The following is a 15123-nucleotide window of genomic DNA, read 5'->3' on the forward strand; positions in this document are numbered from 1 at the left end:
GATTTTCTGATTTGTTCCAGGCTGTGCACTGAGATCGAATAGTCTACATCATGCCTCTGGTCGGAACAAATGTATGCTTGTTCCCCTTTTTAGCCCACATATGTTGGTTTCTGATACTCATTCCTTACTTTTCTGTTTCAGAAAAAAAATTGTGGGCTGGACTGAAGTATCGAAACACACTTGGGATTTCTGTTTCCTGTAACATTTTATTTGGGGAGTTTGTGACTTCTAGACCTGAATGGTTGTGCATGGACCAGAATATGAATGAAGGATACTTTAGTAACATTTATGTAGAGGTTGTGACCTCCATATCCATTCGTTTTTGCTCTGATTCTTGGGAGTAATCCTGATTGATTTGATGTATTTGGTTAATTAGGGTGACATTTTTTTGGCTGATTTGGGTGACGAATTTGATACTTATGTGAATTGTTTGGAAGTTTCTTGGCTGATATGCGTCGTTGTGGTAGTTCTTCAGCTAATTGCTCTGCTCTGCGGTCGAGGGGGGAGCCGCCAGAGAGAGAACCAATCAATGCACAAGGAGTCGATAGTTTCAGCATAATATTAGGCTTCTCCATGTGATGTGATACTCTTGGGATGATGATGGTTACACGAGGGTGGTCTTTTTTGCAGGGCCAATGATGTGTGCAAGGACGGAAAGAGGCAGTCGATCAACGCTGAAGACGTCTTCAAGGCGCTCGATGAGATCGAGTTCCCAGAGTTTGTAGATCCCCTGAGGACTGCACTGTTAGGTCAGTGTTGTTGTCTACTTGTCTCCTGCATTCTGTTATAGGCTGCTGTTCTTGCTCGGTTTTGTCTGTTAAGCATATGTTCTTCCGGTTTAGATGTTGCATCGATAAATAACTCTGTGAGACTGTGACAATGCAACTGAAGAGTGCAGTTCCTCAGTGCTTTAGATTGTTGCCGGAAATCTGGGAGCATAACTAGAAGTTATTTACAACAATAGAATTTTATTGGTTGTTTATATCCTTATGCATGAGGCATTGTGTGACTCTGGGATTACTTTGCCTATTGTGAATAACTATTGTATTTAGATGCAATCCATATGTTTTAAGTTGAGATTTGTATTTTAAGAAGTATTGATTTGTGTAATTTGTGTGACATATATCAGGATTTTGATTTGTAGGCTCAAATAAATTTGGTCCATTTATATTAAATCCCACATTACGCATAGCAGAATAATTACTCGGTTTGGCATGTGCCATTTTTCTTTATCTATTTCATCTAGATCAAATCAACCACAATGTCCTCATTAACTCACTTTTATTTGTTTGCAGGAGGTTTGGTAGGTTTGAGCATCTGACTTATAATCTAGGTTGATGGTGTTTGGCATTATTGGTTCAATCCACGTGGAGGTCCTCGCCGTCATTGCAGCTGCGGGACAAGACGGCAAGGAGTTTGTGCGCCTGCCTTACCTCTGTACAAAATAAACTGCAGATACAAAAAATGAAAAAGCAGAGCACTGTTATTTCTCCATACTCTGCATCCCCATCTGAGTCACTCTCTCTAGAAGCAGGAATGATTATACTTCAACCGACCATGCTCAGCCTAGAATAACACCACAACATACAGTAGTAGTTAAGCAACAAAACCTAAGCACTTCCCGTCATTGTTTGCTTTCTCATGTTTTTGTTTGCTTCATTGTGTTCCTATTTACTTACATATAGAAGTGAGCAAAGTCGAAGTGTTTTGGGTGTTACAAAAGATTGTGAATATTTTGCCTTTATAGCTCTTTTTTTTATTGACTCAATTTTTATGTAATTTCAAAGCACTTCAGATGTGTTAGGCTGCAGCAAGAGGCTGGAACAGATCTTTGTGCTATGACGAGTGTTTGCTTCAGTCAATCCAAAATACCTCTAAAACTACAGTTTCATTTGTTTGTCCGGTGTACATGAGAAGCTCCAATTTTGTCGGCAATAGCCACTGGAGAAAGTAGTGATTGGGTTTATATGGGATAGTTATGTATGTCCATTGTGTGATGGGAAATACAATGCAGTAGTTAATTGTCACATGGCTTCTCAATAGTGGCTTCTCAGTAAAAATGTTATATGATGTATGATAGCCATGAGTATGATGATTTTTTGGATGGGCGGTAAGCTTCCCATGTTTGATGTTTTTTTTTTACTTTTTAAATTGAACGATGCTGGTGAGAATAGTACTGTGGTGTACACTTCTATTTGGTCATATATTTTGTCCTTTTTTGGTTCTCAGTGTGGATATACGGTCCCCATTTTTTATTTTGTTCTATTTAATTTGGTTCTATAAGATTAAGATCCGTACTTATCTTTAATCTGATGTTGTTCATGTATATGATGTCCTTCGATTTTAGAAATAGTATCTTATGTTGAATGTATTCTTCCTTTGTCAAATTTTTGTGCTATCTACCTCAGGACTTGCCTTTAAAATAGGTAAAATTGGTATCATTGGTGAAACCTTTTTTTTACTTGGGTAAATCCTAATTTTAGCAACACTTATGGTTTCACATGATCTTTACTCTTGCTCAAACATAAAGTTATCAAATAATGTAAAAAAAATCAACACGAACATGGTTTTCAAACAGGTCTTTGCGTCATTTGGCGCAACGAGTCATCTAGTTGTATTTAAAGAAGAGAGGAGAGTTGTATGTTAGTGGAGACACTGACCCTTAGTCCGCTTTCCTAGGTTGCTGCTTGAACCACAAACTAAATAGTCAGTTATAGGCGCAACTCATTAGCTAGCATTTTCTATTTTTTAAAAAAATATATACATTTTGTTCTTAAAAAATAATAATATTGTCAAGGATTATGTTAATTAGAATGTATATTAAAAATCACCTTCATATGTCAAGAAAAACATTTCATGTTTTTTATTTGTTCATATAGTTTGAGAGTTTTGTCCATGCGTATAAACAAAATATTCCCGTGGGATCACAAAACTATTTTTTGCTATACGTACATATATCTTTTATACTAATATATATCTGAAGTGTTCATGTATATCAAACAAAATTTCATATATAGCAGAAGAAATGTTCATGTCTCTCAAAATAGGTAGGCATGTGTTTCAGTATGGATGGGTATGTATTTAGGAACACATATTCATGAATTTTGAAATAAATGCTAATGTATTAGCCACTAAAGAAAAGTGAAGTAGAAATAAAGGGGGAAATAATTGGAAAAATGGAATAACAAATAAAAGTATAAAATATAAAATGAAATGAAAAAGTGGAAAAGGGAAAACTATAAAAAGGATAATGAAAATAAGTATTAGAACAATGAATAAATAGATAGATAAATAAATTTAAAATATATCTAACACTGAAAAAAGAAAGATAAAATGAAATATAGAGAAAAATGGAAAAAATAATAAGAAAATAAGGAGAAGGAAAAAAGTTAAATCTGTATGATGGGGCGACCTACCAACGAGTCAAGATTACAAATATAATCTGATACAGTTAAAGGAAAATATGTAATGCGGAAAGATCAACTAGTAGTGAAAGGATTGAGATGGACCTAGAGGGGCATGAACAGGTCTTCTACACATTATCTTTTTCTTGACAATTTAGGCTATGCGGACAAATAAGGTTGGCCTAAATGTAACTATGGTGAGCACAACCTAAACGAACAATGCAAAGGTGAAGGGACCAAAGCATTAAAGATAGCTTATTGGGACATTTATTTATTTGTTGGCGCAATTTAGAGCTTTCCCTCAACTATAATGTCACTATAATCACACTGCATTTTTTTTTGCTTGCCGGAGTTGATTACCTTTTAGTGTCATTGATAATCGTGTAGTGTTGCTATGTAAATTTGGATAAATTTGATCAAAACAAATGTGAAATTCATCTTTTACACATACGCAAAACAAACAAACAATATGCCTAGTTTCAAGTTGATACTGCTCTTCGTCTGCTATCTAATTGAATGGGAAAAAAATCTTTTGTGATCTGTGTTGTATATCTTGTTGTTCTATGTACCATATATACATATGATTGTTGCTAGGTAGCTTGACACTAAGAGAGAAAAATGAAAGAAGATAAAGTGACGTGTTATTTGATAAGCAGGTAAGGGGTTCAGACTAAATTGTTAATGCACATGAACAGGTACATGACCGCCCAAGAGGCGCACCCCAGCTTCTAGTACACGAGAAACGGGAGGAGCTGGTTGGGATGCTACGGATCAAAATCCAGTTTTTTTTCAGCTTGTAATGCTACAAACTTATTAGTTGCTACAAATTGTTAAAAGAACTGACAAGGTATATTGCAGCCAAATATATCTTCTAATCTCCAAGACTATATTGCATGGAGGTTCTCGTGGAAAATCTATTTATAAACCATAATTATGAACCAAAATCCTCTTATAAACCATAATCCATCATTCATCTGATAAAAGAGCGTGACAAACCAAAGAAAGAAGCAAAAAACGTGTAGCCTTGCTTGCCAACACAAGTTGACTGACAAAATGGGAGCTGTCACCTTCAAATTCTCAAGTGACTGCACAAAGAACTGCTGCCCTTCAGCTGCCATGGGAAAACTTGCAGTTTCCCTCATAGGGGCACCGCAACCCTTGTTGGTAGTAGCGGCACATCTTCGGTGCTGGAAACTGCTGGGCGTACCGGTAATTCTGATGATGGTTCTCCTGGGGATGATACTGGTTGTGGTTCATTCTCCAGCTATCATGCCCATTCTGATGATGGTTCTCCTGGGGATGATACTGGTTGTGGTTCATTCTCCAGGTATCGTGCCCATTCTGATGATGGATCTTTTGGGGCTGATACTGCTCCTGAATCATTTGCCCGTGACCATGCTGATTGTGATGATGCCCCTCTTGAGGATTGTACTGCTCTCGAGCCGTTTGCCTATGATCGCGATAATCCCCTTCTTGGTTTCTTGAAGAGAAATCCTGAATTCTAGGCCTGAGAGGTTGATGCCATTGGCTATCACCGTGAGCATGTGGATGGCCGTTGGAGCCATGCTGGTGTGTCTTTGCATGCTGAGTCCCACGATGCTGGAATGCTGATTCGTCATACGTTGTGTTATGGTAATTGTTATTCCGACGATCAATGGGCTCTACTCTGTAAGTTCTATTTCCATCCTCCTGCCGAAGCACTTCAGTGTGTTGATGTTTCGGGGGCTGTGGTGGATTTTTGATCTGCTGTGGAAGTGCTGGCCTTGATGATTGCTGCTGCATTGCGTTCCCTGGTTCCGCATACTGAAGGCAAGGGGCCTTGCCATGATCAATGGAATGCACTCTGTTGGTTCCCTTCTTTGCATCCTCCTGTGGAAGCACTAAATTCTGGTGCTCATGTTTGAGGGGCTGTGACTGGTTTCTGATCTGCTCCATAGGAGTTGGCTTTGATAATTTCTGCTGTTGAACTGCATTTCCTGATCCTCCATAATGAAGGCAAGGGGCCCGGCCAAGTATGCTGACAGTTTTTGTTGAACCCTCCTGCGGAAGCACTTTATTTTGCTGCTGCTGATGATTATTGTGTTCCTGTGGGTTCTTGAACATTTGCTGTGCAGGAGTAGGCCTATGATTGTCGTGTTGCGTTGGGTGCTTGAAAATTTGCTCTGAAGTGGTGGGCCTTGACAGTATTTGCTGCTGCCTTGTTTTCTCTGGGTTGCCATGTTGGATGGAAGGACCCTGATAGAGGAACTGCTGATGAAACAAATGAACTGCAGGATTTTGTTTTGAAGATATCTGCTGCTGCCTTGCATTTCCAGGTTCACCTTGTTGGAGGGAATCACTCCTCCCTTCGTTGAATCTAATAGGTTAAAAGCTTACATTAGGAACAATAAAGCAAAAAATATATTTATATGCACAAAATTCCCAACATCCAATAGTAAGCAATCAATATCGAGCTTTCATGTAATAATAGGATAGACTGATAAGATTCAGAAATACCTTTGATCAACAGTATCCGTGGACACAACCTTCTGTTGTGGAACAACGGTTTGAGATGATATTTGATTCATGTTCTCTTTCCCTTTGCTCTTGTTGTCTTTAAGCCTGTTCCCCAAAACAACATTTGAAAATCATAACATCAATGATATTTGTGGCCAGACACACAACTGTCATGATGGCTCCTCACTACTGCTGCAGCCAAGTCCAGGAGTTGAGACAGTGCAGGAGGAAACCAAACATACTTAGGGTCGAAGCAGATCTTCAACGAAAGATAGACTCAGGCTGGTGTGGTAATTCCTATTGATGAGAGAGTTATACTATAGAGGTCCAGTTCATGTTCTACTAGGTTAAAGAATTGTAGTCTATTCAGTTTTCAGTCGAACCCGCAAGGCAGTGGGTAATTCGAAGGTGCACCCGGGTAAAAGAAATCTATTTTTCCATGTCAAAAAGTTCCAAGTAGACATACGCATGTAAATGTCTGAGCACTTTATATGCTTATAAATTTTCATGGAAAATATCATTATACATACTTTTCTCTTTTACACATGGTGTGAAAATTATATATTTTTTACATGAAACCTGCAAACATATAAAGGACTCAAACATTTGTGTAGGTAATTTTCTATGTTATATTTTGTCATTGTCATGTAGTACTACTTATTTTCAAACACTCTAGAGTTAACTTTATCTAACTATTTAGTCATAATCAATAGCTGAGACCTCCAAAAATCCAATAAGTTTGACTTCCAAATCAATCATATGCAGTACTACTTATTTTCAAACACTCTAGAGTTAACTTTATCTAACTATTTAGTCATAATCAATAGCTGAGACCTCCAAAAATCCAATAAGTTTGACTTCCAAATCAATCATATGCAGTCAGCACGGACGTAGCTACCTTCTCGAGCAGAATCTCAAAAGTGTGTCATTTGTTTACTTGCTTCTTTCAAATCATAAGCTGATTCTACTGTTCAAATACTTCCTATAAAGTATAAACAGGTTTGGGCTTGCTACAAATTCCAAACTTAGGATAACATGATCTGAAAACTGTACACTTTTCCCTAGTTTTAAAAATAAAATACTTTACCACTTTAGCCCTTAGGTGGGTGATACGGTACTACAGGTATTTCAGACACTGCAAGTAGCCAAAATGCAAACAAATCACACAAAAAATTAAATTATTTTTCCCAGACACCAGGGAGTTACATTATGATTATCAATACCATATCATGTCGTAGTATTAGAGGCGTACCTATTAAATCTCCTCATCTTGTCAATCTCTTTCTCATGAATCCTGACGTCCCTTGACTTACGTGCCTGGAACCCTCTTGCATGTTTTTCTTCCAGGACTCTGCTTCTTTCCTTTTCATCAGGCCATGGCTATGAAGGTAGAAACTCTATCAGTACCAGTTTAATTGTAAGGTCCTCTTTCCCACTGAAAATGAACCTTACTAGAGGGCAAACCTGTCTCATGGTCTTATCCTTGTAAAGATTTCTTCCCTTTATGAGGAGAGGATGAAGGGGAGGCCATGGTTTGTACCCTTTACTCCAGAAAATCTCAACCTACGTTGCTGATGGTTAAAAACAGTATATGAAGATGATTTCCTTACAATATTATAGCTCAACGCCAGAACTCACAGTGAATGTATGCTGTTGCTTTGCAGTGCCATAGCTTTCTTTGATTATTCTACCAGCATTTGTCCTCTGACCGCATAGACGACCCTTGATTCCACGAGGATCTCCCTTTTTCCTACAGCGATACTCAAACATCACGCCCATCACTAGAGCAAATACAAAATATCTGCTTGATGTGTATTACCTTCTGTAAATATTTTGCTCAAACATCACCACATCACCTTTGCATGCATCACCTACAATAAAAAATTGCTACATAAGACTGACAAAAGTAGCACTTAAATGGCATAGCCAGGGAAGAAAAGTTCTGATACTGTGAGCATTATTGTGTTTAATTTCGAAGTAGTACATGAAAATTGGTTTGTTGAAATTAATTCTAGAGCTAAGAAGCTCATCTTCCAAGTGACAAGACTAGTCTTATTAAATAAGTCTAGGGATTTGTTGAAATTAATTCTCATACATGAGCCATGTTTTGTGCTAAATTAGAAATAGCCTTTTTTTCTCACCTTTACAGTTCAGAACAAAGCTTGACACTGGATACTTCACATCTCCAAACAATTTGACCCTGAATGTTTGCGAATCACAAGAAATTTTTAAGTACATCAATGGACATAGGAAATAACTAAGCAAAGACAATAGCTCACTTATAACAAATTTATTTAAGAGATAACATAAGGGGTGTAGTTCATACTCAATGTGATCCCTGATACGATTTAGAAGCTCTTCTTTCTTGCCTCCCAATCTCAACTTGTGAATCCTCAGGTATGCTTTGCATTCATAAACCTTCAATTTCTCCAACTGGCCATCTACATTTCACAACAGTACAAATATCATCAAACTAACAGTTATGTTCGTAAGGACATAAGAAATTAACAGTTATGTTCATCTTGGTACAGCCTCAATAAGTCAATATGATGTGTATCCTAGTTTTCCTACAGAATGTTACAACTCAAATATCTTCTCCCAATTCCCTTTCTGACAAGTCGGTACACATTGCTCATGTCGAACTTATAAGACCGTTCCGTTTCCAGTTTGTACACGTAAGTTGCAAGGGCACATAATGTAGCAGAAAATAAGACTAGGGAGCTCACCGTGCATCAGCTTGTCCACCATCGCCAAAAGATCAATATCCTCATTTCCCATCTCTAGTGCCACGGGTCCTTTCCTGAAATTTCAAAATTCACAAAGAATCCTGATCTCCACCAAGAAGCAAAATTTCGATGCAAAAAAAAAATGAACTCGAAGACCCAGGCCAACAAACGCAGAACGAATCGCGAAGATCGTGAGAATATATTTCCGTGTACGTTGTGGCGATCATAGAAACCGGGCCAAATCGAGAGGAGAAGGGAAACCAGGCGCGAACCTGCCCTTGCGCGCGGAGATGGACAGCCGGGCCATCCTGGACCACAGCGCGGCCTCCCCCACCGCCCGCTTGTCGGCGGCGGGGTCGAAGGAGGGGTCCTCGTCGGACCCCGCGTCGGGGCCGTAGAGGTCGGCGAGGGTCTCAGCCTCCGATCCATCAGCGCCTCGCTCCTCGCCGCTCTCCACCTCCTCCTCCGACTCCGATTCTGCCCCCTCGAGCGGATCGTGATCCGCCGGTGGGAGGCCGGTGCGGGCGGCGGCGGCGGCCATGGTGGGTTATTGGGTCGACCGTTGGGGATGGAACGAGAGGGGAGGAGTTTCCGGGTTTGAGTATTCGTCTGCTTTTATGGCGTTTTGGCTTGAAAAAAAAATGTGTTGGCCCTTCTTCGTGTGGGCCACGGGGTTTTAAGAGTTTTATTAGGGCATTCACAGACGATGTATTTGTTGCCCATAAGAGCAACTTCAACGGTCGATTCAAACGGACGGTGATTTTGTTTGTTTTTTTTACGTTTAGGTCGGCCACCTGCTCGGCATCCGCACTTTTTGATTTAGGTCGGCAGTATGCCTAACGCGCTGACTTATATTTGTCGGTGTGGCTGGCTGACCATCATTTTTAAATAAATATGCACACATTTTGCATAGTTTCACAAGCAAAAAAAAATAGCACAATTTCTCACAACCAAATAGAGCATACTTTCACAACCAAATAAATTTAGCATAGTTTACAAGCCAAATAAAAATTAAATTGTCTCAAATACATTTAAAAAAAAGATACTTTCTCCGTCCTGAAAAGTTTGTCCCTCAAATAGATGTATCTAGGACAAGTTTTTTCGGATGGAGGGAGTACATCTATTGGTTGCCAACGTAAGCCAACATATACTCAACCAAATCATTTTGCAGCTGCACGTGAGTTTTTCAACCACTTATTTCATGGTGAAATTGGGTGAACTGTTCAAACGTTGCCGCTCCTCCATGCTTAGGCACAACATTCTCACGCTGAAACTGAAACTCTTGATCGTAGATATGTTCCGTATGCTCATCCTGTACGATCATATTGTGCATGATCACACCAGCAGTCATCACCTCCCACGACTTCTTGGTACTCCAAGTCCTAGCAGGATACCGCACGATGCCCCATCGAGATTGCAGAACACCAAAGGCACGCTCGGCGTCCTTCTTAGCAATCTCTTGCTCTTGGGAAAATCTTTTCCTCTTCTCTCTGATAGGGTTGGGAATTGTCTTCGCAATACTTGTCCACTGAGGATAAATACCGTCATCTAGGTAGTATCCTTTGTCGTAGTTGTGGCCGTTGATGGTAACATTCACCGACAGGTTGTTGCCTTCGGTAAGCCTTGCAAAGACCGGCGAGCGTTGAAGCACGTTGATATCATTGTGCAATTCGGCCTTGCCGAAGAAAGAGTGCCAGATCTAAAGATCTTGTGAGGCCACGGCCTCAAGTATGATAGTGCAAGCCCTAACATGGCCCTTATACTGCCCTTGCCAAGCAGAAGGGCAGTTCTTTCACTCCCAGTGCATGCAGCCTATTGAAAGCACAAGTGCTCTCTGGGTGATTTTGGTAATTAATGTCAACATATCTCTTGTTGGACTAATATTTTCATCTAGTATATTTCAGATAAGTTCAACATTGGAGTGGCATGGACAAGAGGATGTGTAACCCCTTCAAGATGCTAAGGACAAACATTAGCAAGAGCTCAAGACTCTGCATTTTCATTTTAGTGATCCAAGATCACATTGGTTCCATAGGAAAGCCAATACTATTAAAAGGGGATGAGGTGTTGCTTAATGGCTTGCTTGCTCAAAGTGCTTAGTGATATGCTCCAAAGCCCTCAGCTACTTTCTCATATCCACATATGTCCTAAACCTAAAGTCAAACTCGGCCCCATCGATTTGATCTATCCGGCTTCACCGAGTTCATTTCACATAGCCACTGCCAAACCCTAATCAGTTCGGTCTCACTGATGGGATCTAGGTCTCACCGAGATGGGCTTGCAAACTCTCTGTTGTCTATTGCAATAATTTCGGTCCCACCAGAATATGCAATTGGTCCCACCGAGTTTGCTTGACCAATTCTCTGTTTGCTTATTACCAAAATTGGTCTCACCGAGTTTGGATAATCGGTCAAACCGAGTTGAGGTTTTACCCTAAATCTAGCACATCAGTCCCACCGAGTTGACCTTGTCAGTCCTACCGAAAACTCTAATGTTCACATTTTGACCTGAATCGGTCTGACCGAGTTTCACCATTCGGTCTCACCGAGTTTGGGAATCTGTGTGTAACGACTAGATTTTATGTGGAGGTTATATATACCCCTCCACCGACTCTTCATTCGTGGAGATAGCCATCAAAACGTTCCTACACTTCCAATATTCATTTTCTGAGAGAGAACCACCTACTCATGTGTTGAGACCAAGACATTCCATTCCAACCACAAGAATCCTGATCTCTAGCCTTCCCCAAGTTGCTTTCCACTCAAATCATCTTTCCACCATAGCCAAATCTGTGAGAGACAGTTGAGTGTTGGGGAGACTATCATTTGAAGCACAAGAGCAAGGAGTTCATCATAAACACACCATCTATTACCTTTTGGAGAGTGGTGTCTCCTAGATTGGTTAGGTGTCACTTGGGAGCCTCTGTCAAGATTGTGGAGTTGAACCAAGGAGTTTGTAAGGGCAAGGAGATCGCCTACTTCGTGAAGATCTACCCAAGTGAGGCAAGTCCTTCGTGGGCGATGGCCATGGTGGGATAGACAAGGTTGCTTCTTCGTGGACGCTTCATGGGTGGAGCCCTCCGTGGACTCACGCAACCATTACCCTTCGTGGGTTGAAGTCTCCACCAACGTGGATGTACGATAGCACCACCTATCGGGACCACGCCAAAAATCTCTGTGTCTCCAATTGCGTTTGCACATCCAATCTCATCCCTTTACTTTCTTGCAAGTTACATGCTTTACTTTCCGCTGCTCATATACTCTTTGCATGCTTGCTTGAGTTGTATTGTGAATGCTTGAAATTGTGCTAATTTCCAACCTCAACTTGAAAAACTTAAAAACTGTTATCTTTATTTGTTGAGGGTCTAATCACCCCCCTCTAGACACCTCTTCTCGATCCTTTCAATCGGTATCAGAGATTTGGTCTCCATTGCTTTGGTTTAATCACCATTGGAGGAAGGTGGATTAGTCTACAATTGGGAGTATTAGACGTAGAGTGCCTATGCTTGATGGAGAGTTTTATAGTGAGTGGAAAAATGAGATGCTTGAAATTTTTCATGAATATCACTTGAACAAGTACATTACTACTCCTTGTGAACCCCTTGTTAACCCCTTGCATCCTACCCCTGATGAGTCTCTTGACATGATTCGCAATCTTAGAACTATCAATCTTATCACTAGAGGTTTGCCTAGAAATTTGTTTAGTCACTTTCCAACTCTTGATTGTGCTTGTACTATATGGAGATTTCTTGAGGAATGATTTCCGGATTATTCCTGGAAAAAATTAGATGAGATTCTTCACAAGTCTATTGCTTTGAATAATATGAATCCCAATGATCCTAAGTTTTGAGATTGTTTATTTGAGCTTCGTGACCTTATGTGTGCCAAAGGAGATGTTGGAATCATTAGCAATATCATTTCCGAAGCTATTAGAATTCATAGAGATGAACATTGTCAAAATCATATATCTAATGAATCACTCTCTCTAGGAAATGATCATTTGCAAGACGATGTTGAACATGGATATTATGATGAGGACGATGATAATGACTTTGATCTTGATGAGTCTATGAGACACTTTGGTCTTATGGCTAACCTTTGCAGCTACATGGCTGGAGGAATGGAATGGGTTCTTAATAGTGGGTGTACCGATCACATGACCGGAGACAAGGATATGTTTCGTGAGCTTGCTGAAAATGACGACCCTCGAAAGTATGTCACCTTTGGTGATAACTCAAAGGGTAAGGTGGTTGGCCTTGGTAAGGTGGCCATCTCACATGACAGCTCCATACAAAATGTTATGCTCGTTGAATCTCTTAGCTATAATTTACTTTCTGTATCTAGACTAGATGACTTTGGATTCAATGTCCTATTTACCAAAGTAGATTGCCAAGTGTTTCAAAGAGATAATCATAAAAAGGTCTTTACCGGCATACGTAGAGGTGATCTATACATTGTTGATTTCACTAAAAAGGCTCAACCTAGAACTTGCCTAATTGCTAAATCCTCTAAAGGCTAGTTGTGGCATAGACGGTTAGGCCATGTGGGCATGCGAAATCTTGACAAGCTTATTAAAGGTGATCATATCCTTGGTGTTAAAGATGTTATATTTGACAAGGATAGACTTTGCAGTGCTTGTCAAGCAGGAAAACAGGTTGGAGGAAGCCACCCCGTGAAGAACACCATGACCACAAGGGGACCGCTCGAGCTACTTCATATGGATCTTTTCAGTCCCAATGCCTACAAGAGTCTTGGTGGTAACTCGTTTGGACTGGTCATTGTTGATGATTTTTCAAGATTTATGTGGGTGTTCTTTCTTGATGATAAATCACATGTCCAAAAGATCTTCAATAACTTTGCTAGGAAGGCCCAAAACCAATTTGAAGTGAAGACCAAGGAGGTTCGTAGCGACAATGGAATGGAGTTCAAGAACTCCAATGTGGACACCTTTCTTGACGAAGAAGGGATTTCACATGAGTTCTCGGCTACGTACACATCTCCACAAAATGGAGTTGTTGAGAGGAAGAACCGGACGCTCGTCAAAATGGCGAGAATGATGCTTGATGAGTACAAGACGCCAAAACACTTTTGGATGGAAGCGGTTGAGACAGCTTGTCATGCAATGAATTGTCTATATCTTCACAAGCTACTCGGCAAGACGGCGTACGAGCTTCTCACCGGTAACAAACCCCAAGTTGGACACTTTCGGGTATTCGGCTCAAAGTGCTACATTCTTGATAAGCATCGTCGTTCGAAATTTGCTCCTAAATCTCATGAAGGTTTCATACTAGGTTATGGCTCAAACTCTCACGCTTACCATGTCTACAACAATTTTAGTTGAAAGGTTGAAGAGATGGTAGATGTGAAGTTTGATGAATCTAACAAGAAGCACTCTTTCCAGGACTTCATGGCTACTTTCCTTGAGGCAGCCACTCGCATCGCCGACAGCCTCGATCTCGACAGCTTCTGCGACCCGGCCAGTCCTTCTCCCGCTGAGTGATTTAAAAAACATTATGCCACCACCTCGATTTGCCTCGGAATGCCGAGTGGATTTGTAATCGATAAAACTCCTTCGGGCCTGGCGCCCGAGCTCTTTATTTTGCGGTTAGGAAACTTCGGATTTACCGCCTCACATATTGCGTCTGTCTTCGAATCAAATTTGCCTTTCCCTCGAATTATTGTCTGTTTGCTTAATGCAGCTTCTGGAGAAGAAAAGCCAGTCGACCGGTCCGGGGATCCTCGAGTAGCATCGTTCAGCTCATTAGCAAGGCACTCAGCAATGGTCTTGACATTCTAGTCGACCGGTTGGGTGATCCTTGAGTAGCATTGATCAGCTCATCAGCAAGGCACTCAGCAATGGTCTTGGCGTTCCAATCGACCAGTTGGGTGATCCTTGAGTAGCATTGATCAGCTCATCAGCAAGGCAGTCAGCAATGGTTTGGACGTTCCAGTCGACCGGTTGGGTGATCCTTGAGTAGCATTGATCAGCTCATCAGCAAGGCACTCAGCAATGGTCTTGACATTCCAGTCGACCGGTTGGGTGATCCTTGAGTAGCATTGATCAGCTCATCAGCAAGGCACTTCAGCAATGGTCTTGACGTTCCAGTCGACCGGTCGGGTGATCCTTGAGTAGCATTGATCGGCTCATCAGCAAGGCACTCAGCATAATGGTCCTGACGTTCCAGTCGACCGGTTGGGTAGGATTTTTAACACTTAGGCGAGCACAGGGCTGCAGCTAAGGCCCCGAGCGGGAGGATCGTTCTCCACTCGGTAGGATTTTTAACACTTAGGCGAGCACTGGGCTGCAGCTAAGCCCCCGAGCGGGAGGATCGCTCTCCACTCGATAGGATTTTTAACACTTAGGCGAGCACTGGGCTGCAGCTAAGCCCCCGAGCGGGAGGATCGCTCTCCACTCGGTAGGATTTTTAACACTTAGGCGAGCACTGGGCTGCAGCTAAGCCCCCGAGCGGGAGGATCGCTCTCCACTCGGTAGGATTT

At 41.1% G+C, this 15123-nt stretch overlaps 1 protein-coding gene across 1 annotated transcript; it reads right to left on the bottom strand.

Moving 5' to 3' along the window:
* Positions 1-4194: 4194 nt before the first annotated feature.
* Positions 4195-9195, bottom strand: LOC119307586 (zinc finger CCCH domain-containing protein 62-like). The gene is made up of 10 exons (XM_037583665.1): positions 8899-9195; positions 8627-8700; positions 8227-8341; positions 8042-8100; positions 7720-7771; positions 7539-7650; positions 7365-7463; positions 7153-7280; positions 5901-6005; positions 4195-5760 (listed from the first exon to the last, which is right to left on the bottom strand). Exons 1-10 carry the CDS (start codon positions 9165-9167, stop codon positions 4512-4514), a joined length of 2262 nt encoding a protein of 753 aa, XP_037439562.1. The 5' UTR covers positions 9168-9195; the 3' UTR covers positions 4195-4511.
* Positions 9196-15123: the final 5928 nt, after the last annotated feature.

The sequence above is a fragment of the Triticum dicoccoides genome, chromosome 5B (assembly GCF_002162155.2).
Source record: "Triticum dicoccoides isolate Atlit2015 ecotype Zavitan chromosome 5B, WEW_v2.0, whole genome shotgun sequence".
Taxonomy (NCBI): Eukaryota; Viridiplantae; Streptophyta; class Magnoliopsida; order Poales; family Poaceae; genus Triticum; species Triticum dicoccoides.

Excerpts from the sequence above, each read along its gene's own strand:
- LOC119307586 (XM_037583665.1), bottom strand. The coding sequence starts at position 9,167 with ATGGCCGCCGCCGCCGCCCGCACCGGCCTCCCACCGGCGGATCACGAT. Across the intron at positions 8,101-8,226 it reads CGTATCAGGGATCACATTGA|GGTCAAATTGTTTGGAGATG; the intron begins GTATGAACTACA and ends GCAAACATTCAG. Across the intron at positions 6,006-7,152 it reads AAGATGAGGAGATTTAATAG|GCTTAAAGACAACAAGAGCA; the intron begins GTACGCCTCTAA and ends TTTGGGGAACAG.